Source organism: Trichosurus vulpecula, chromosome 1, assembly GCF_011100635.1.
Source record: "Trichosurus vulpecula isolate mTriVul1 chromosome 1, mTriVul1.pri, whole genome shotgun sequence".
NCBI classification, from domain to species: domain Eukaryota; kingdom Metazoa; phylum Chordata; class Mammalia; order Diprotodontia; family Phalangeridae; genus Trichosurus; species Trichosurus vulpecula.
The window spans coordinates 284,518,367-284,543,007 of NC_050573.1; the positions used below are offsets into that span (position 1 = coordinate 284,518,367).

General features: G+C 36.1%; 1 protein-coding gene across 1 annotated transcript in view; it reads left to right on the top strand.

Annotated features, from left to right (window-relative positions):
• Nucleotides 1–24,641, top strand: part of PREX2 (phosphatidylinositol-3,4,5-trisphosphate dependent Rac exchange factor 2) — a 422,543-nt gene that overhangs the window by 371,460 nt on the left and 26,442 nt on the right. Inside the window, exon 38 of the mRNA XM_036740899.1 lies at nt 17,072–17,174. Within this exon, the coding sequence (XP_036596794.1) occupies nt 17,072–17,174 (103 nt within the window). The remainder of the gene's footprint in view (nt 1–17,071; nt 17,175–24,641) is intronic.

The following is a 24,641-nucleotide window of genomic DNA, read 5'->3' on the forward strand; positions in this document are numbered from 1 at the left end:
CCCAGAAAAAGCAGGGAGATTGAGGTTCTTGTAGACTGGGCATTATCTTTATTATGCTGTCTTGGCATCCTATTTAATTTTCCTGGGTTGACTTTTGTTACAGTTGGTGATTTTTGCTTTGATTTCTGATTTTAAATTTGCTAACTTCCGCCCCCCCTCCCCTAACTCTCCCATCTTTATTCCCACCAATACAGTTTCTTGATTCAAACCTGGGCTCACTATTTCATGTATCCTTGCTGGTGTGTTGATACACCAGGAGGAAAGGTAAGCATTACAACTGCTGGGTCAAAAAAGGAGCAGGTAGTCATGTGCACCAGGCAAAGACAGCAGCATTTCCACTCTGAAAGAATTGTGTGAGCCTAGTATTTAAGCAAGGGAGACACAGTGCAACCAATATTTGCATATTAACTATCCCAAATAATTCTGCAGGTGCAGATTGATTAAGAGATAGGAGAGACAGAGAAGGAGTCAGATAGGACTTTTAATGGACTGAAGCAGCCTAGTATCAGTGAGTTGGAGTTGTATGTGGTGTTATGTGTCCTATTGACATGCTGCAAACAAGGATGATATCTAGGAGGTCATGTACTGTTCTTCCTCTTCCTTAAAAGTTTCTGTTTTTAAATCTTTAAGTTGGAAGAGACTTCATAAGTAATCTAAACCACCTTAAACAAGAATCCTTTCTACAATGTACCCAAGCCTTTGCTTGAAGACCTTCAGTGACCCACTACTTCTAAAACTAGGCCATTCTACTTTGGCATAGCGCCAGTTGTTAGAAAATATTGCCTTTACACTGTGAGTTCTTAACCTGGTGTCTATGAGCATTTAAAAATATTTTGATAATTATATTTCAATATATTTGGTTTCTTTTATAGTTTATGTATTTCATGCATCTTTTTTTTGGTCTTCAGGTAGATTTTTATTGCCAGTTCATTTTTTTAAAAAATGTTCATTTTATTCTGAACTTAAGAAATAACATAAGCATTTCCATAACATAGTAGAATAGAGAGAAAAAAAAGATGTTTGCACATAAAAGTGCAAATCTATTATATACAACTTGCTATTCCTTTTAAATTTATAATCAAATTCTCATGTAACTTTCTTTTTTTTCTTTTTTTTCTTCTCCTTTCCTAAAGACAGCTAGCATTAGACACAAATATGTATATATGTGTATACACACAAATGTATATGTAAAATCATTCTATACATATTTCTACTTATCAGTTCTTTCTCTGGATGCAGAAAGCATCTTTGTAAATCCTTGGTAATTATTTGGGGTATTTATATTAGTCAGAATGACTTATTCACTCAAAGCTGTTCTTAAAACAGTATTCCTGTTACTGTATACAATATTCTCTTGGTTCTGCTCATTTCACTCTACATTATTTATGTATTTCATGAATTTTCAAATATTGTATTGAGAATGGGTCCATAGACTTCATGAGATTCCCAGGGGACTATATGACACAAAAATAGTTGAGTACCCCCCGACTTGTAGCAAGTCCAAATCTGCTTCCTTTTTTAATTCTACCCATTACTCTTCTGCTTTTTGGACCACACAAATTTTTCCTTATGATAGACCTTTAATTCTTTGAATACAGCTACCACGTCCCTTGTTTTGCAGGTCTTCTCTTCTCTAGGCTCTGAATTCTTCAATTCTTTCTTCTGAGAGAGAGAGTAGTACTGTAGAAACACCATTGCCTCTGGAATCAGAAGACCTGTGTTATAATCCTGATACCATACTTCATGTATGACCTTGTACAAGTAACTTAACCTCCATGGCCTTCAGTTTTTTCAATTGTAAAATGAAATAGTTGAACCTGATGGTCTCTGAGGTCCATGCCAGGTCCAGATTTGTGGTCCTGTGATCCTACTGGCCTTCATATTACATGATCCTTTCACCATTCTGGGTTTTCTCCTGTGGAAACTCTCTAGAATATCAGTTTGCTTCTTAAAATGTGCATTCTAGAGCTGAATACAGTATTCCAGATACAGGACAGCAAGGGCACAGTACAACCTCACCAACCCTCCTGAGGTGGGGACGTTGCACATTTATCAATATAGTCTAACATAACAGTAGCCTTTTTGGTTGCCATATCATGTCACATACCCCTTTGGGGTTATAGTCTACTAAAGCCAATTGATCTTTTTTTAAAAAATTTTGAGGTAGTCTCCTACTTTAGCCATACTTTCTATATTTTTTACTTGTGGGGTTGGTTTTTTGAACCCAAATATTAGACCACATTTATTCATATTAAATTTTATCTTACTAGATCCAACCCAAAGTCTAATATCTAATGTGTTAATGTTTCTTTCTACGATTTTTCACCTGAAAATTTAATGAATGTGCCATCTATTTGTTTATCCAAACTATTGGTAAAATAATGAGCACCGCAGGGCCAAGCCTAGATCCTGTGGCCACCCCATTAAAAATGTACTTTCTAGTTGGAATCATTAGTTCCTCTCAGGTCTCATTGAGGCATATGTCTAGTTGGTGGAGTAGATGAAGTGCTGGGCTCAATGTGAGGAAGACCTGACTTCAAATCCTGCCTCAGAGACTTACTAGCTGTGTGACCCAGGCTAAGACATTTAACCTCTGTGGGTCACAGTTTCCTCAACTGTAACATGAGGATAATAACATCGCTTATCTCATAGGTTTATTATGAGGATCATAGAAGATATTTATAGAAGTGCTTAGCACAATTCCTAGCACATAATAGGCACTAAATGAATGCTTCCTCCCTTCCTTCTTCATTTATCTTTCATGTACTCGTACCTACATAAGCAAAGTGCTTCACAGCTTGGGTTCAGCTATCGGCTGAAGGATCCTCAGAGAACATGTAGTCCAACTCCCTCATTTTACAGAGAAGGAAACTTCTGAGAAAGAAAAGTGACTTGAACAGGGCCATTCAGGTACCACATAAATGAGCCAAGATTGAAATTCAGGTCCTCTGGCTCCAAATCTGGCCCTCTTGCCAGTGCATCAATGAGCTGCTTTCAGGCTTAATAGAAGCTGCATCTATGTCAAGAGCCTTTTGAGGCCACTTCTGTCATTTGAAGGCTTTCCATAGGGGCTCTATATGTGATAAATAAGTAAAGCATCATTTTGGTTTTTTAACATGACTCCCTGCCTACCTTGGATCATAATACTTGTTCCAAATTCTTGTTTTCAGTTTCTCTGTCTCCTGTTCCATTTTCTGTTCATCTTCAACTTGGTCCTTTAAAAGTTAAAAACTAAATAGAAAAGGGAGCCTTGTGGGGTTCTGCTGACAAGCTTAGACACATGTATGAAATCATTGAAGACCATTTACGAAGTAATTGACAACTTATAGTTGTCACGTGTTGATGGTCATGGCTCAGCAATAGAAAATATTTGCGTGTCCCTCAGTGGAGCCTCAAAGATAGTGAATGACTTCAATATTCTTGCTTGGATACCACCCCTTCTGCAATAGAAAGAGACAGAGAAAGAGATAATTTGAGGGTGCTAGTAAGCATCCATTAAGTACTTACTATGTGCCAATCAGCCTACCTCATTCACATACAAAGATAGTCATATTATAGCCTTGATTTTGCCTTCATTCACAAGTGCTCCACTTCCATGTTCATGAGCTCCAGAATTCCTTTATCTAATCATATCATGCATTTAATTCATATATGCTTTACTTACAGAATTCTAGAGATTTCATGAAAAAATTAGTTGAAATAATTAGTAGCCAGTGAAACAAGGGTATATATTTTCACTATTGTTTTTTGATAGAACTTTAGAAATGCTAGCTGTATCAGTAATTAAGAATTTGAGGGAACAAGGGAATGTATACAACTGGAAAATACCACTTACAGAAATAAAGGAAAATTGTAAATAAAGAATAAATGCTATCCCCCACCTACTTTCTCCTTTATCCTGTTCCTTCAAGAGTACTCCCTGCAATGTCCTATTCCAGACCTGCTTGCCCCTTCCATGAGGAATATTTCATTCATAATTAATGAGCTTCCTTTCATCTTAAACCTTTTCCTTCCTTATGCTTTCCATCTTCTAGTCCTTTCCTCTTCTATTCTCTCCTCTCCTTTCCCCTCTAAATACTTATTGGCTTGTTGGCTATTCTGGGTTGACACATCAATTTAATATACATTATGATGCTATTTTATTAATTCACCAATTCTATACCTGACCAACCAAACTTTTTGTAATAGCTTAGAACTATAAGGGAGTACCCATCAAATGGAGAAATATGAAGAATTCAGAGAAATTCATGATAACCTGTACAGACTGATTGGTACAAAATGAAGTAAACAGATCAAGAAGGAAATTTGGCACAGTGAGTAAAACATTGTAAAACCAAATAGCATTGCAAGACTTCACAAATCTGAGTGATGTAGTGAACACTAAGAATGTCAGAGAACTAATGATAGAGAAATTTCCTGCCCATTTTGAAAGAAGTGGCCAAAGACAGCATCGGAAGGGTGCTCATTCTCAGATTTGTCCAAGGAGTTGTTTGTTTGCTTGACTGAACTTACTTGTTACAATGGTGGATTCTGTTGCTGTGGGAGACATGTCATTGGGAAGTATGAGCTGTTATTCGTTTTGTTTGTTTTTTAAAGAAAACCAATCAGTAATTATTAATTAAATGCAGATTTGGGGACCAGAAAAGGGATCCTGGAGAAAGTGTTGCTGGAATTAAATCTTTTTTAAAAAAAGAAAAGAAACAAAAAAGATCAGAGATTCTAAAAGTTAGAGGTGAGGAGGGAAAGCATTACAAGTATGGGGAAGAGGCAATTCAAAGGCCCAGATATGGGAAGTGGAACATAAGGAACAGTATGAAGGCCAGGATAGCTGCACTATTGTTGCAACAATTCGGCTAGCAGCTGTTGTGGGGTGTAAGACCCAACAAGACCAGCAACAAGATATGCCAGCACAGGTTCTTTTGATCTGCTTTACTAAGGAAAGCAATGTTAAGGGGTTAACAATCTTACTTTAATCCAAAATACAAATATTGTTCACTTAGTTCAGGAGGAAAAGCCAGCACCCTGAACTTCAGAGCAAATACGAACAAGGTACAAACATACACAATAGAAACAGACCAAATCACAATTCAAAGTTACAAAGAAAGCATCAACCTCTGGGTTTATATATCTTGTTCAGGGTCAAAGGTGAGTCACAAATGCAACTCACCCACATGACCTAAAAGAGTCACAAACACGTGTCTTAAACCCATGTGGTCTAGGCTTTCCCTTAAGGCAAGAAGGTCATCGAAGACTCGTGATTTATTTAAAGAAACAAAAGCCAGACTCATCCAGGGCACTTGATTAAATAAGTGTTGAAAGAGAAAACAGTAAAAAGGTCCCACCATAATTAACATTACAACTATAGAGAGTGTGAAGGGGAGTGACAAAAATGACTGGAAAAAATTAAAAAAGTTCAAGTCGTGAAAATTTTAAAATGTCAAACAGAGGAGTTTATACTTAATCATAGAGTTAATGAGGAACCATTGGACCATTGAAACCATTTAATTAGTACAGTGATGACATGATCACTATGGTTTAGGAAATTAATGTGGCAAGTCTGTGGAAGGTGGTTTGGATTGGGAAAAGAATTGAGGAAGGGAGTTCAATTGAAAGGCTACACAGAAGTCCAGTGAAAGCATGATGAGTTCCTGAACTTGGTTGGTAGCTGTGGGTAGAAAGAAGGGAACTTATGTGAGAGATGTTATAGAGAAAGAAATGTTAGCATTTCAATAAGTGGTTGGAATTTTGGGTGGGTGGGAGAGAGAGAGAGAGAGAGAGAGAGAGAGAGAGAGAGAGAGAGAGAGAATCTTTAAATCTTAAAAAAAAAGAAGAGAAAGAAAGCTTATAAGCTGAGTGACTGAATGGATAGTGGTGCCTCTGACAAAAACAGGGAATTTTGAGAGGAAAATGAGTTTGGAGAAAATAAGAACAAGTTCAATTTTGGAAATGTTGAACTTTAGATTCAAACAGGACATCCAGTTGCAAATGTTAATTGGCAGTTGGTGATGGGGAATTGGTGTTCAAGAGAGAGCCTAGAAAAGAGCATCTAGGCAACATTTTTCTTTAAAGAGGGAAAAAAATGAAAGTAGTAGGTACTTCATAAGTTCTTTCTGCCAATTGATGAGTACATTTAAATTTTCATGTCAATTTAGAGAAAGCTAAATAACGAACCAATTTTAATATCAATCATATGAATAAATGGGCAATTGCTCTTTTACACAGTTTTTTTTTAGGTTAGAGCTAAGACATGAATAAGCAAGAGGCAAGAACAGCTTAATATTTTTCTGAATGATGATAAGTCAAAGATTCTTTTAATTGGTCGCTAAATTATATCTGTTACTTGCACGTTCCACTCACAGGATTATAATTTGACACTTCATTGTTAGTGTGGAAACTATTTAGATTAAACATATGTCAAGAAGGTTTGTCAACTATAAACAGAAATTAATGATTTCTTTTTTACTTTCTATTGGGAAATTGCCAATACCATTACAGAAATGTAGTCCTGTCAAATTAATGCCCTTGGGAGTATGCACCAAATTAAACCGTAGTCCAGAATATTACATTGTTATTATTACAGAATTATACCATATAAATATGCAATAGATCAGCCTTGCAAAAAGCCAGCCACCTTCCTCGTTGCTTGGTCATTTCAGTCACATCTGACTCTTTGTGACCCACCCACATTGGGTTTTTCTTGGCAGAGATACTGGAGTGGTTTGCCATTTCCCTTTCCAGCTCATTTTACAGCTGAGAAACCGAGGTAAACAGGGTTTAGTGATTTGCCTAGGGTCACACAGCTAGTGTCTGAGGCCAGATTTAAACTCAGGAAGATGAGTTTTTCTGATCCCAAGCCCATGTTCTATCTGCTATACTACCTAAGTGCCCAATTACCTTCTAAGCAAAGACAGATAACAATTCATACTATTTATTTTATTACCTTTGTAACTCTGAGTAGAGGACCGGTTATTAAGAAATGATGTGGGGAGCAAGCACTGGAAAATTCAAGAGACATTTTCTAGGCTACAGAAAACTCAACTTAAGTGAATTAAAGTTCAAGCATGACATTAAGGTAAAATTTAAATGAGGCCGTTAGATTTTTATTCATTGTCAGGAGGTCAGTAGGAATCAAGGGAGAGAGATTTCTATATTAAGCAAGAAACATGTGTTTGAGGTGGGGTAGGGATTTGATGAAGACCCTCCACAATCTTAAAATTTTACATTTCTTTCCTAGGAGATTTCTTTTTGGGATCTATTTGCGGAGGCGATCGATGGATTCTTTCAATTTCTATTTTGCCCTGTGGCTCTAGAATATCAGGGCAGTTCTCCTTGATAATTTCCTGAAAGATGGTATCTAGGCTCTTTTTTTGATCATGGCTTTCAGGTAGTCCAATAATTTTTAAATTATCTCTCCTGGATCTATTTTCCAGGTCAGTGGTTTTTCCAAGGAGATATTTCACATTGTCTTCCATTTTTTCATTCCTCTGGTTCTGTTTTATAATATCCTGATTTCTCATAAAGTCACTAGCTTCCACTTGCTCCAATCTAATTTTTAAAGTAGTATTTTCTTCAGTGGTCTTTTGGACCTCCTTTTCCATTTGGCTAATTCTGCCTTTCAAGGAATTCTTCTCATTGGCTTTTTGGAGCTCTTTTGCCATTTGAGTTAGTCTATTTTGTAAGGTGTTGTTTTCTTCAGTGTATTTTTCAGTATTTTTTTGGGTCTCCTTTAGCAAGTCATTGACTTGTTTTTCATGGTTTTCTCGCATCCTTCTTATTTCTCTTCCCAATTTTTCCTCTACTTCTCTAATTTGCTTTTCCAAATCCTTTTTGAGTTCTTCTATGGTCTGGGGCCAGTTCATGTTTTTCTTGGAGGCTTTGGTTGTAGGCTCTATGACTTTGCTGTCTTCTTTAGGCTGTATGTTTTGGTCTTCTTTGTCACCAAAGAAAGAATCCAAAGTCTGAGACTGAATCTGGGCGCGTTTTCGCGTCCTGGCCATATTCCCAACCAACTAACTTGACCCTTGAGTTTTTCAGTGGGGTATGACTGCTTGTAGATTACAGAGTTCTATGTTCTACGTTTGGGGGGGAGGTGCCAGCTCTGTCAGAGCCGCACTCCTCCTTCCCCAGGGACCCCCAGTCCAGACTGGGCTCAGATCTTCGGCAGGCTGTGCACCCCTGCTGTGATCCGCCACTTAATTCCCCCCACCAGGTGGGCCTGGAGCCGGAAGTAACAACAGCTGAAGCTGCCCCACCTCCGCTGCCCCCGGGGCTGGAAGCCGAACCGCGAACTCCTTCCACTCCCGCAGCTTTTCCCACTAACCTTCTCCGCAGTCTTTGGTGTTTGTGGGTCGAGGGGTCTGGTAACTGCTCACGTATTCAGGGCGCTAGGGCCCCCTCCGCCCGGCTTCTGGACTGGATCGTCCACGCCGCTCAGGCTGGGCTCTGCTCCACTCCGTTCCCAGCTCCCAGCTCCGTGTGGAATAGAGCTCACCCATAGACTATCCGGGCTGTCCTGGGCTGGAGCCCTGCTTCCCTCTGCTGTTCTGTGGGTTCTGCCGTTCTAGAATTGGTTCAGAGCCATTTTTATAGGTTTTTGGAGGGACTCGGGTACGGAGCTCACTCTAGTCCGTGCTTACCAGCCGCCATCTTGGCTCCGCCCCCTTCTGCAATCTCTACATTTCTTTCCATATTACATTTTACTCTTTTCTCAAAATAATTTTAATACCCTTTGGTGGAATGAAAAGAATGGTGAACTTGGGGTCAGTAGAAACCTGATTTCAAATCTTGGCTCTGATACTTACTAGCAGTGACTACATGGGCTAATATCTCATGTTCTCTGAGCCTCGGTTTCTTTATCTGCAAAACTTGCACTACAGGTATGTTGTGAGGATCGAATAATTGGATGTAATATGGAAGAAAGGCTACATGACACAGTACCAACATCATTGTACAAAGTCCCTACAGACCTAGCTGTAAGGTCCATCTCTGATAGTCTCTAGCTATGTAAGCATGAACAAATCACATAAGCATCTAGAGCCTCTGATTATTCATCTGCAAAATGAACATAATACTAATTCTGGGACTTCCTTCACAAAGTTGTTTTGAGGCTAATATGAGATAATGTGTGAAAAATGCTTTGTCAATTTTAATACACTATATAAATATTCAAGGTGCAACATGGTATAGTGAAGAGAGCCAGCCTTGAAGACAGAAAGTCCTAGGGAGTCTCTTAAGTGAGTCATGTATTTTCCCTGTGTGCCTTGCAACCCTCTAATGAGTTACTGCTCTATACTAGTAGTTTCCACATTGAGAATTCCCTATACCGATGGCATCCAATGGTTAAACTAGATAGACAGATGAATAAATGGATGAACATAAATTTTTATTTGTAAATATTAAAGCACTATATAAGGAAAGTTATGACTATTGAGAATATTGTAATTCATAGCATTGACATAGCATCCTTTTTATTTTTGTATAAGTGTTCACACTTGGCGTACATTAGGGCATAATTTTCTAAACTAATTTCGGGCAGCTAGATGGGGCAATATTAGGCCTGGAGTTATGAAAATCTGAGTTGAAATATGACCTTATACACTTAACTAGCTGGGCAAGTCACTTAACTTCCATTTGCCTCAGTTTCCTCACCTCAAAAATGGTGCTAATAATAGCGCCTGCCTCTCAGGGTTGTTGTGAGTATCAAAAGAAACAAATATTTGTAAAACACTTAGCACAATGCCTGGCATATTGTAAGTACTATATAAATGCTAACTATTATTCCAATTGTTAATAATTTGTACATAAAATATACTAGGCCTAGATACTGATGGAAACCATGAAAGCTGATCTATGAGATTACAATTGTCCCTGGAGAAAGGGAATTCAGAGAAATTTTAAAGCATAAGACAGGATATTAGGCCTTTTCTTCCCATGCCAGTTCAATCTGAAAAGCAAATATTTATAGGTATATATGTTGTATATACATGCATACATATATTGAATATTTTATAGACAAAAAAGGATCAATAACTAGGAATTTTCTCATAGAACCCCTATTGCTATGATTCCACAGTTCCATGGAACACTGCTCAGGGAACTTATCTTTATATCAATACCTCTCTCTGGCTATTTGTCCCTTAAAAAGAAAATAAATTAAAATGACCAGTAATTAGTACACCTGATTAGAAAGAGCCTCTAGCCTCAAAGGTTCAAACAATGCTATAGTATATTTCTCCATAAAACACAATCACTGAATCCTTCTCTATTATCTCTTAAGGCTAGTAAAGTTTATATGTCACTGTCTGAATTTTAAGACTGCAAAATTTGTATAGAGTATGACATTGCTTTCCTATTGCATTGATATAGTCTGATAAATGTCCAATATGTAGGAAAATGTGATATGCTTTTATAAGCATACACATCAGAATATAATTTATAAACCATCTAATGGCATGCAAATATGCTTCCATATCTATATGATACCCCTCCCTCCCTACACACATATTTGTTTAAATTAAGTCTTTGTAATTTAGTGTTGAGGGAGTTCCTGGAGAAGGAAAAATGTTCTGGTAGCATCTGATGCTGGCACCACATTCATGCATCATTGAAAAGCCATTTGCTTGCTGGTTTGTGGACCCAGATTCTTCCAGAGACTGCCGGAATTTGAAATGATTTCTTCAAGTGTTGTATTTTTCCACTCAGCTTTCACAATGAAATAGTTGGGAAGATGTGTAAAAGCTCATGAGCCAAGGAAACTAAGTGACAGGGTGACTGCAAACCTTTCAGACCTTTAATTTCAGTCTCATTTCTGACCTCTTTGTGATTTTATTAAGGGCAGGATTTGACCTTCGTTTGGGACACCAGTCGTTTACAGTGAGTGACAGCATTTCTTGCCATTTCCCTAACTTTCTCCTAACATTTGACACTGGTTGAGATTATTTCAAAAGTACATTGTGAGCCAATTGGATAACAAATCTCCCTGGCAGTTACTCTGTGAAAGAGGGCATCATCGCTGCCACTTTGATAAACTGCAGGTAGAAGCACAATAGCAAAAATCCAAAGAAATTTATCCAATTTAAAATAGATTTTCTGTTAGAAGCATCATTTTTGCAGGTATTATTAATTCCAAATGAGCTGTGCTTTTGATATGCAGAGGCAGAGAGCAAAGCCCTGATCCTAGTGATTTCTCATCCAGGACTATAGTCCTTTCTTCAAATAACAACTTTGCAAAAAAAAAAAAGTCAGGTGGCACTCAGGAGCATATTTTTCTTTCTTATGCTACAAAGATAATTTTCTGCCATAGTGATGAATAATGAAACTGCAAGGTCTTTCATACCTTGGCCAAAAGGAATAAATCAGTAGAAACGAATGAAGGAAAAAGATTAAAAATTTTTTGAATTCTAGTTAAAACACTTTGCAATGAGCAAGTGCTTATTATAAACAGAGAAAGGAAGTACACCCTTTTATCAGGATACCAGAAATATACGTCAATGAGTTTAGGGGAAAAGTGAAGATTTCCTCTTATTCTTTCAACTATAATGTAATGGCTTCTAATGACTGAAATTTTAAAGTCTATATTTAAAATTGGAGTGCTAGAGACTTTATATTAGTTTGAGGAAGAAAAAAAAGCAATGTTCTTTTACAGAAGTTGCCAATTAAATAATTTTGGGGGGAAATTATTTTTTATTAAGCTTCAATTCTACTTCTCGATGCCCATTAGTATTTATTTTAGCTCAGTTCAACGCACATATAAAAAGCAACATCAATCATGTCAGATTGATAGACTGTACTTGCTACTGGCAAACAGAACATATTCTATTAGCAGCTAATTATAAAATACTGACCCATTAGGGTGTCATTAAGGGTTTCAAATGAGTGCCTCTGAAAAACTAATTTGAAGGTTGCTGCTCAAGTCATTTAACAGCCAATGAAACTTAACATGTTATTCATAAGAAAATAATTGATTACTCCTACAAATACAATGGAAAGTTATCAGGCTATTTCTAATGTCACAGTAAAATGTTTCAACTCTACCTACTTTTAAAAATGAATCATTATAATAGTCTTCTGTATGGCTTAGATAAACGTTTTGTACTAAAATTGCACAGCTAATGATATTTAACTATATGTGTTTCATATATTCTTCAGGAAGGCTCTTTCTTAGGGACTTATCATGGTATGGATATAACAGTGTGTTTATGAAAGATGTGTGTACAGAAAACAAGCTCTGACAGATCCTACCAAGTTATAAAGAATTAGAGTAAGGACCCAATTGTACATCTGTCATCCAAGGGCCCGACTAAGTTTGGAGAAAGTATGAGAGATTAACCATATAAAATAATGGAACTTTTGGGTCCCTGTAGCTCATAAAGACCATCTTATTAAGACAGAGAGGTGATAATCAGCACCAATAAAGGGAATACCAATATTGAAAAATCACAGATCCTTGAAGGGAAAAATTATTCCATTTACATAAATGTAACCTAATGTGATCACTTGGGTAAAATACCATCCAAGCAGGGAGCTGAGGAAGGTAATTGGGGAGGTGGAGAAGCATAGAAAGAAGAAAAGTTTATCAAAGGAATGAAAAAGTAAGGGATAAAGTAACAAAAAGCTCCTCATGTAACTACAAGAAAAACAGAATTATATGAACAATAAGAAGGGGCATGAAATATTGACTACAGCATTGGCCTTAGAGTCAGGAAGACATGAGTATGAGTGTTGCCCCTAACACATACCAGCTATGTGACAGTGGCAAAGTCACTTAACCTCTAAATGCCCCAGGCAACTCTCTAAGACCCTAAGTTAACAGATGAGTAGAGGGAATTACCCCACTAGGAGTGACTCACAAAGAAGAGATCGCAGTTCCTGATTCCCTTGTCTCATCTGCCCAAATGTGATAGTAGAGGTAACACGATTTCAAGGAACCGTTTTAGAGAATAAAGACAAAAAATTTTCATTAAAGGAACAAATTGGAACTATAGGTGGAAAATATGAAATAATGAAAAATTTGGACGAAGGTACGTTTAAAGAAAATCTGAAGAGAAAGAAAGGAAACTAATCCTTTACACATGGTAGAATCCAAGTCTCTTACTTTCCTTACAGTCTTTATATAGGGACACATACTACACGAAAGGGTCTTATTTACAATTTGTACACTATTTGGTACTATAGTATACATTTTGTACAATAGTAAATATATACTTCCAGATAGTTCTAAGGTAACTTTTATTTACAGCACCAAATTCTACTCTCCATTTAATAATGGGATAGTGCAGTTCCATTATAGTTTTACAAATAAATTACAAATAACTATAAACTTCTTAAAAATGCAAGAATGAATGGTAAATGTGGGGTTATCCTTTTATAAGATGTAAAATATCTGTAGGATGTTACCTGTGAACAAAAGTAGCACAGAGAACATTATAATCTTGGTTATTTAATCTTATTGTATAAGCCCTAGGACAAAATCCTAATTCATTAATGTTTTGAATTGGAATGTCTAGGTTAGTCTCTTAGTCCTCATTTATGATATATTTGTAAAGGGTATGTGAATGTCTCATAAATTTTCTTATTGCCAATTGAAATATATTTCATTGTATACTGGTATATTGTTGACTTTTATATTTTGATCTTAACTAATGGCTTTTTCTTTGACAATACAGAACGTTTCCTTCTCTGATATTGTCTCTGGATCCTAGCTTAATAAATGAGTTGTAGTAAATGACTAAAATGGTGATTGTGGAAGAAACAAGTTATTTAAATAACTCTATTAGAATAATAGCTCTAATAAATAACTATTTAAATAACTATTAGAAAAATAAGTTGAACAAGTGATAAATCTCAAAGAGAAAAAATTCTAGCACCAGATGAATTTCTAAGTGAATCCTATCAAATATTACAAAAATTAATTCCAATATTCCATAAACATTTTGCAATAAAAAGAAAATAAGGAATCCTTCGTACTTTTTTCTATAGTACAAATATGTAGTCTTGATACCTAAATCAGGGAAACACAAAATTGAAAAGGAAAACTAAACTAATATCCCTAGTGAATATTTATACAAATATTTTAAGTAAAACATTAAGAAGTTAGCTGCAACCCCATGTTAGAAGATGACCAGTATGACCAAGTTGGATTTATACCAGGAATATAGGGTTGGCTCAGAATAAGGAAGACTATAAATATAGTAAATGGCATCAATAATATAAATAATAAAAATATGGTTATATCAACAGATGGCTTTTGATTGAAAAGTTTTGAAAGGGTTTTTGATGAAATCTACTACTCATTTCTATTTAAAATATCTTTTAGAAATCATAAGAATAAATTAGTAAATAGTATTTATCTAAATTCAAAAGCAAAAATTATTTGTGATGGAGAAAAGTTATAGACCTTTCAAAGAAGATCAGGAATAAAGCAAGTATTCCCATTAACACTATTACTAGTTAACATGGCAATAGAAATGCTATCTCTAGCAACAAGACAAAAAAAGAAATTCAGAGAATATCACTGGCAAAAAAGAAATCATCACTTTTTGCAGATATTATTTTATACTTAGAGAACCCTAGAATCTTGACTAAAATTTTGTGGAAATAATTAACAACTTCAGCAAAGTTTCAGGATATAGGAGAAATCCACAAAACCATCAACATTCATAATAGTATACTCACACACATATTAGACATATATGTAAATATATATGTGTGTGTGCATATATATATACATACACACACACATATATATATGTGTGTGTGTGTGTACACATTCACATAGCAAGAAGAGCTAGAAAGAGAAATTCCATTAAAATAACTATAGAAGCTTAAAAAATACTCAGAAGTGTATCTGCCAGCATTCCTTCTGGTACTAGTTAAGTCATTTGCAGATATAAATCCAGAAATAAAGATAGGACTAAATATTTGGAGAAACATTAATTGCCCATGGGTAAATTGAGCCAATATAGTAAAAGTGATGATATTAATGCAATAAATATAATGTTTAATGCCATACCAATAAAACTCTAAAAGAATAATTTTATAGCAAAAAAAAATCATAAAATTTATATGGAGGATCAAATGATCAAGGATCTCAAGGTCAATAATAAAAAAATGTGGGGACAAATGAGCCTATACCAGATCTTAAACTGTAATACAAAGCAGTAATCATTAAAAATTATTTGGTACTCATAAGAGACATCTGTTATCCAAGACAGAGACAGATCATTGGAACATATTAGGAACACAACATATAGAATCAAACAAATATAGTAGCCTTCATAAAACCAAAGATACCCCTCTCAATTATTGGGGGGAAATATTTACTATTTGACAAAAAATGTCATGAAGACTGGACAGATATCTGGCAGAAATTAGGTTTAAATGTTAATCTAACCTTATACCAATATAAGCTCCAAATGGATACATGACTTAGATATAAAAGTCCCCATATAAATAAATTAGAGGTAGAAGGAACAAATTATCTTTAGATCTACGTATAGGAGAATTACTCATGACTAAAGTGATAGAGACAATGACACGAGATAAAATGGACACTTTTAATGATGTAAAATTGAAAGTTTTTGTAGAAGAACATGTAAATTCAAAGGGAAACAAGTTACTGGGGGAAAAAGCAACAAGTTTCTCTGATAAACATTTCATTTCCAAGACATATAAGTCGCTGATTCAAATTATAAGATTGAGATCTATTACCTAACAGATAAATGTTTAAAGGATATCAGTAGTTTTCAGAGAAAAAAGTGGAAGCTTCAGCTGTCATTTGAAAAATATTCTAAATTACTAACATTGGTGAAACACAAATTAAACCATCTTTCAAGCTCTACCTCATACCTATCACACGGGCAAAAATCAGTAAAAATTAAAATATGAGTGTTTTACAGGTGGAGGGAAACAGTGTCAGATATACAGCACATGGGCTACATGTAGCTCACAACACTGCCTATCCAAAAAATGAAGATGAAACTTGCTTCTTCCTTCTGATGAACTTAAAATACATTTTGTGTGTGTGTGTGTATGTATATACATATATTTGCATATAGTTAATGTAGGAATTTGTTTTGCTGGAATATATAGATATGTATTTAGGGACTTTTTTGTCACTTAGGTGAGAAAGTAGTAGGAGGTATAGATTAATGCAAAATAGTTGATATTTAAAAATAAAAATGCTGTGTTAAATTGAAGTAGAAGTTTATTACAATAACTTCTATATAAAGGAAGTTTGTTGTGTTTGATAGAGCACTAACATTAGAGTCAGGAAGACTTAAATTAAATTCAGGCAACACCCGTGTGACCCTGGGCAAGTCACTTAACCTCTGTTTGCCTCAGTCTCCTCATCTGTAAGATGGGGACAGTAATAGCTAACATCTCATAGGATTATTATGATTATCAAATGAGCTGATGTATGTAAACTGCTCTAGAGACCTTAAAGTGTTATTTAAATGTTAACTGATATTGTCTATAATCATATACACTTTGGGATATATATATATAATGTGTATATATATATATATATATACATACACACACATGTAATCTATATATTATATGTGTCATACTATAATATGTTTGTGTATATATATATATATATATATATATATAAAACACTAAGTGGAGAAGTAGATGGAGCCCTGGGCCTGATGTCAGGGAGGCCTGAGTTCTAATCCAGCCTCAAATGCCTACTAGCTATATGACCCTGGGCAAATCACTTAACCTATTTATCTCAGTTTCCCCAACTATAAAATTGGGATAATAATAGTATCTGCCTCCCAGGATAGTTGTGAGGATCAAGTGAGATAATGAGTGTAAAGCACTTAGCACAGGGCCTGGCACATAGTGAGTTCTATATAAAAATAGCCATTATAACTATTATCGATATCTGTATGAGTGTGTGTGTGTGTGTGTGTGTGTGTTATATGTCTGTTTTATATAGATGTTTGTATATGTCTTAGATAAGTTGGTGGCACTGAGTGGAATGAGATTCCTGGGTGCTTTTTTGAAAGTCTAGATACTGTGTTCTTATAAGTAACAATTCATCCCACTTTGTCTTTGCCCACAGATGCACTCTGAGTGTTACTTTGGAGCAGGCTATCATTCTGGCTAGGAGTCATGGACTACCCCCCCGATACATCATGCAGGCTACGGATGTAATGCGAAAGCAGGTAAACTCAAATGACCTGTTAGACTCATTCTCTTAAAACTATAGAACGTACCTCCACCAATACCTAGATACCAATCCCGAAAAGTCCAGCACAAAATCAGGGAAACAATACATATTTCTCTGAAACCTTTGCTCTCTTGCTCTTAGATACTACTCCCATAAAGATAACAGCTTCATGTTATAAAATGTCATCTTCTGTTTGTTTTGCATTCACTTTGTGCTTGAGGATAAAATAGGAGAGTTTGGTTATTGGCGCATTCATGTCACAAAATAGCAGAAAATGAGGGAGTAAGAAAGCAGGGAATCCAAAGTGACAAAAAGGGGTGAGTGGCTACATCTCGCCTCCCATGGGGATGCCTTCGTGTCTACCTTGTCCTGCTGGCTCCATGATGATGGAATGCCCACAGTGGAACACTGGGGTGATGGGAACCCCACTGCCCTAGGAGGCTGAAGAACTTCAAAGCTATCCACAAACCACTCTGACCTTGGAGGTTATATTCCTCATCTCTGTAAGTGGGGCTTGACAACTGCAAGGTTTAAGTGAGAGATTAATGTATGTGTAAGTGTGTTGTAATGTATATGTATATGCGTATATATACATATATATATAATCACAAGGGATTCTTATGATCCTTCTTTATTTGATGTAATGAAAATCATATTTATCCTACTAAATAGAACATAATTTTTGTAAGTTTTATCAGAAAGAAGGAGTAAGAAAGAGACTTAGGACACTGGAACTGGTTTTTATTTTCATTGTTCTGGGTCAAGATTATTTGCCACTCATGGAACTTCCAAAACTCTTGTATAATCTAAAGAAAGATAGACTTCAATAGGTGTGGGGCAGAAAAAATGCATCAGTATAATACGCAATTCCCAAGTACCAACTCTGCGCAGGTAGATGACAGCTAGGCAGCAAGGAGGTGCAGTGGCTGCAGATCTTGGCCTGGAGTCAGGAAGACCTGAGTTTGAATCTAACCTCAGACTCTTACCAGCTGTGTGACCATGGGCAGGTCCCATAACCTCAGTTTCCTCAACTGTAAAATGAGGATAATTAACAGCATTTCCTTCCCAGTGTTGTTGGGAGGATCAAATGAACTAATATTTGTAAAGTACTTAGCACATAACAACCACACTGGCCCACCCAGGATGGCTGCTACTGCAGGTTCTTTTATTTGCTTTACCAGGAAAGCAACTTAAAAAGGGGTCAGTGATCTTCTTTAATTAAGTAAAAGACAAACAGAGAAAATACAGAGAAGAGAAATAAAGACCAACTGGCAGTGCCCTACTGCCTGAATCAAAGCTTTACATCCACCACTGAATCAAGAGAGCCTTTGCCTCTGAGGAGTCAGGGAGCTCTGAACATATAGCCATTCAGAGTCTCGACCAGGGAATCACAACATCTTTCTCATAAGTGAACCCCCAAAGCGAAAGCTCACCTCCCAGAATATATAGTCTTTAGGCTCAGTGCTTAATCAGAAATTAACAAGGTGTGTAAGCCTTCCTGCAAGCAAGCTTCCCTTAATGGGCTCCACATGAAGCCTATTGATGGACAGGGAAGATCTTATTCCCCATTAAACTTAAACCTGGGACATAGTAAATCCTTGATAAATGTTTATTTCCCCTCCTTCCACTGTGTAAAGCACTTAGCTAGGACTGGCGGAAATAGAGAGCTGACGTAAGTCATGACCTCCGTGCCAAGGTATTCATCTATTATGGGAATAATACACATACTTGGTATTCAAGGTGGTATGGGGGAGCTACAAAATCAGGTGCTGTGGCAAGGTCTAAGGAGGTGGACTTGGCAGAAGGAGGGCAGGGTTTTGCTGATTGGGGTGACCAGACAAGACTTCAAGAAGAGATAGCATTTGAGTTGGACTTAAGGATCTGTTAGCAAGATATTGATGACTCCAGTATCATTAAAACTAGAAGGCACCATAGAAATAATCTTGTCTGCCTTCCTCATTTTATAGCTAAGGCAGCTGAGGCTCAAAAAGTTGACATCCTCAAGGTCATAAAGTAAATGACAGCCAAAGGTCAAACTTTACCAAAGATCTGATTCATTCCTCTGCTGAAAAATCTTTAGCAATATCCCATTGTCTCCCATTTCATGCCCAAACTTCTCTGCTAGGCATGCAAACTTCTCCTATCCAGTAATTTCATAGTCCCTCCCATCTATGTGTGCTGGGCCATCTCCAGTTGTCCTGATTGATATCTGGCCATTGGACACAGATGGCTCTGGAGGAGAAAGTGAGGCTAGTGACTTTGCATAGCCCTCCCTCACTCAAATTTAATTCAATTGCAAGTCACAGCATCACCTTCCTGATGTCACGGTCCTCTTCTAGAGGAAGGACAAACCACACAACCTCTATGCATAATCTCCTCTACTGTGAAACTGTACCATTACACTGAATACTAATGCCTTTAGACTTTACTCATAGTATTTCTTACATTTGTATGTCTTCCCTGTTGTCCCTCTTTTCTCCTATGAATTCATACTCATAAGGTAGAGTGATCTGTTTACAGACCCCTTCTGTTCTGCTAAATAAAAATTCCATTTCCTTCTCTCCCTGCATCTCTTTTCCCTAACACCACTACTACAAAGAATTCTTATTCATATTGACCACTATTGACCCCTTTGATTCCCATGTGACCTTTTCTGTTCAGCTAGCTAACTAAACTTCTTATTATTAAGACTTATCTTTTTTTCCCAGGCCCACTATGCTAATTCTAAAAATTCTTCATTCTTTTGATGAGAAAAGTGGTATTTTGGCTCCAGAAAGAAAGAGAAACAAATAATAAAACCATCTCCTTGGACTGCTGTCTACTTCACTATTTTCTCAACCTTCAAGTACCTCCTCTTCACTCTTTGGTGTTAGAGTTTTCTGATCCTCACCCTCTCCTACCTCCTTCATCTCAGTGGTATTTAGAGGCTGACACAGTAGGTATGAATCTAAGTGATTTTCCCTTAGGCTTAGACTAGTTATTCTGTAGTACTGTGGAATGTGTATTTGTTTTTAAAGTATTTTATAGGTCTATATATATTTTTTATTTCTAAAAGAAAAATGTGATATAGTAGTATTGGTTATTAGTTTTGATTGTGAGCATGCAATATTTTAGTAGCATTATGTATTTGAAAAATGTGTGTTCCATTTTCCGAACACCCAACTTACAAATTAGCTTTAATAACACAACCCATTTGTAAATCAGGGGCAACTTTTATAGAATATTTACTACAAATGCTTCATTAATAAAACAGTACTATTATTAAATATTAAACAAAGTACAGTGAGTTTACTTTATCTTTCTGTTGAGCCCCACTTAAAGCACCTCTCTGATTTATTTTTTTTAATCTTAATTCTAGAAGATGATTCTGTATCTTGTTATTTATGAAGAGAAGTAAAAAGTGTAGAAATATGCCAGCACTGGAATTTACCAGTGCCTTTAATTATATTTGCTTTACGTACTTTCTAACATCTTGTCATAATATTATATTATAATTATATGTAATATTATAATATTAAAGTTATAGTTTAGATTTTTATTGTTTAGATTTATACTCGCATGTTATATATCTTATCTCGTTGCACAGCATATGGTACACATCTGAAAGGCGTAGCCAAAATAGCTTAGTTACTGGAAGTTATAGCTGAGCTTTACCCCTCACCTATTTGTGCAGTTCCGTGGTATGGATACAAAAAATAAGTTCATTTTATACTGTAATTTTGTAGTTCAACTTATGTTAAAGCTAACGAATACTACTGGGTCTACTGTAGCAAAAAGGTTAGCAATTTCATGAGTTGTAGTTAACTTCAGTACTCCCACCCACTCCCCGCCAAAATAATTGGGTAATAAAAGGTTTGGATCCAGTTAGATCCAGTTAGAGTCAGTAGTAAACTAATCATTTTCCCTTCCACAAATGTTTGAATTTCCTGTAAATGTTGCGTTTTAGAGTGTTGTTTTTGTTAACTTAGATGCAGACCTAGGGCAGCTAAATGGTACAATGGATAGAGTGTTGGTCACGGAGTCAGGAAGACCTGAGTTCAAATGTGACCATAGACACTTAGTAGGGGGTAACCTTGGGCAAGTCACTTAAACTATGTTTGCCTCAGTTTCCTGATCTGTAAAATGGAGATAATAATAATAGCACCTACCTCCAAGGGTTTTTGTAAGGATCAAATGAGGTAATATAGTAATTGTAAAACACTCAGCACAATGTCTGGCACATAGTAAGCCTTATATAAATGCCATAAATGACGTTATCATCATTCATTTCTGTCTTGTAGGGAAATCCTCCTGTTTAAGATAACTAATTTCAGATGAGTTTCTGATCAGCATAGACAGAAGTTTCCTGCATCTCATAAATGGGAAGTAAATCTGTCAAAACTTTCCTATTGCTCTCACCGAAGCAGGAGACATTAACTAAAATTTAAAACTCCACAATAAACAACTATCTCTGTAAAGAAAGTGGACGATGTGAACAGAATTGTTCTCCTGCCATGCTTTTCTTTTATGTTAGATATATAATATACCAAAAGGGAAATTAGACTAAAATCAGACCTTATACCAGTGCATGCTCTATAAACAACTGCAATGAAAATGTCATATTGCAAATTGATCTACTAGCTTATTCATGTTTACAGTTGTATCCCATTTAAGGATTATGCAAAAAAGTTCAGCAGTGCTCAGACCATGTACCTAGAGCTACACAGGCTTCTGACTTCCTTGTATAACATTATGACTCTTCATGAACTGCCTTTTCCATGTTGGAAGATACTGAAATGTCTGTGTGACCCTGGGCAAGTGCGTTGGCCTTGCATTGTCCCAGGCAACTCTGTAAGAATGCAGAGAAGATTCAGGGACTACTTAGCACAACGCCTGGGACACAATCAGTGCTTAATGAATGCTTGTTGACTGACCTGCATTAGTGAATGCAGTTTCCTAATCCAGGATTTTGCTAAAGCAATGAAATCACAGGTCCAGTCCCTATCTTTATCTCTATATACAAGATAAAATATTTTAAAATTTATTTTATTTTTAATTTGTGGGATAAAATAAAATATTAATATATTCTTTTGGTTAGCAGTGATTATAAATGTTAAGGTATATGGTGATGCAGGCACATGGCTCTGAAGAACACTGTATTGCCACAGGACTACTCTGAATAGCAAATTCCTGTGATACATACGAAATATGTATCTATTTACAAAAATGATTTATATAGCACATGGTTACAGAAAATTGCCAATCTTGGAAACTAGATATCCTGAAAATATTAATGAAAGAAAGCTAGAAAATTATCCTGGGTCCTTTTATCATTCCACATATTGGAATAATAAGGTTTTTCCTCCCAAGAATGTTAAAGGAGATATGGAGCAGATTTGTACAGATCATTTAGAAACCAGTTAATGCATATTGAAGCAGAGTAAGATTGGGAGTTTGCTAAGTCTTTCTAGTGCAAGGCACAGATTAATTAACTAATTACTGAATTAGTTAATTATTGTGACTACTCTTAAACAAATTCTATTTGTCATTTTTAAAGAACTGAAGAAAGAAAGGATTCAAAGTGTAAGCTTTATGAGCAAGTCTACAAATGAGGAGAGTTAACTTTTCTCCACATTTCCAGTAGATTCGTTTCTTCTTGTATAGAATTAGTAATTGAAGAGTGTTCTTTGTAAACACTCTCTATTTCACCATGTTCAACATTTCTCAACAATTTTTTGTGCTCTCCCAACTTTACACTTTAATAGAAGGTCAATATTGTTTTTTATTTAACTATACACACATACATGTACATATTTGAATATACATATGCACATACATACATACATATATGTGTATATATATTATGTATAATGTCCACTTGTGAGTACATCTCTTAGGAGGTACTTGTGCATACACATACACACACATATCATTGACAGGAGCTTCAAGGTAAAGTATTAAGAGGAAATCAAGCTTGATTTCACTTAAGAAATTGTGAAGTGCTTTCAGTGAATTCAAATTGCTCGTTGCTGAAAACATCCTAATTACATTGAATTCTCCTAAATACCAGTATTCTCTTTCTCAGCGATGCTATTATCATCGTGATCATGGAATACCACAAAAGCAGATGAACCAAAATCACTCCCCTCAAAACCACAGTGCAATCAAAAGACTCATGAGAGACATAAGCAAACTGAAACATATCAATGATAATATGCGTGTAAAATGATATGAGATATTGCTATGCATGTGGCATATATTACAAGATATACAGAACTAGGTGCTATCTTCCAGGGTAATCTTATGATTACCTTCATAATTATAAAAAGTATAAAATCTATCCTGTGGTACTCATAACTGACGGAGCCCCTTTTCCCTGACCTTTAAATATAAGGACTTTGTATTGATGGGGATTTGGACACAAGCAGGGAAGGTGGTGTTCCAGAATGTGAAGAAGGCATTTATTTTTGATTATTCCATTATATCCCCCAACTCCATATATTCCTTTGGAACTGATGCATCAGAGATAGACACTGGTGGGGATGGGAGGGTGGGAAGTGTTAAAAAAGATATATTATGGAAAGAGAAGGACTTGAACTCAAGAATAGCCCATGACTATAAAACTTGTGTCAATATGGGGTGGGGGGAAGAAAAAGAATTATTGGGTGATAGAGAAGATGCCCTGAAGTGATCAAGTCTATCATATAGGCATGGTATTACTATGGAGAAAGAGCAAAGCTCCTGGCTACAGCTATCACAGGTCACAAAATTTGATTTCAAAGTTGAGACACCACAAAGGGAGGGCACTTGTGTTTTGTTTTGCTTGTTTTTGACATTGCCTTTGAATAACCCATGTGCAACAATGAATCAAAAACATATTGACCAGTGCCTTGTCCTAGAGCAGAGTGCTAGAGGAACCTGTGGATGAAATTCCTCATAAAACATTACCACCTTGATATCCCAATGATAAAAGGACAAAAAAGTTAATTTCTTGAATATTTGTGTCAACATAAAATAAAATTTTATGGAAAGCTTTAGGGAGCCTGCTTTTGCATGTGTGCAATGTCTAAGGAATAGTAACCCTTGAAATTGCATATTAGGAATGCTTAAAAATCTAGGGTGAGATTGGGGGGAGAATGTGGAGGGAGAGTAGATAACATGAGTAATATTTTCTGTGTTTCTATTTTTAGTGACACCATTCAGTACAAAGGGAAAAAAACAACAAATGACCTAATATTCCCAATAGAATGTAAACTCTCTGAGGGCAGAGAATGTTTTATTTTTGCCTGTGTGTTTCGAGTTCCTAAGCAATCCTATTTCTATACTGTGGTCTTCAAAGCTCTTCATCAATCTGGGTGTTTTTATAAGGGCTATTGGGCAGCTAGGTGGTACAGTGATCAGAGTGCCAGGCCTGAAGTCAGAAGACTCATCTCCATGAGTTCAAATTGGGTCTCAGACATTTAACTGGCTCCATGACCCTGGG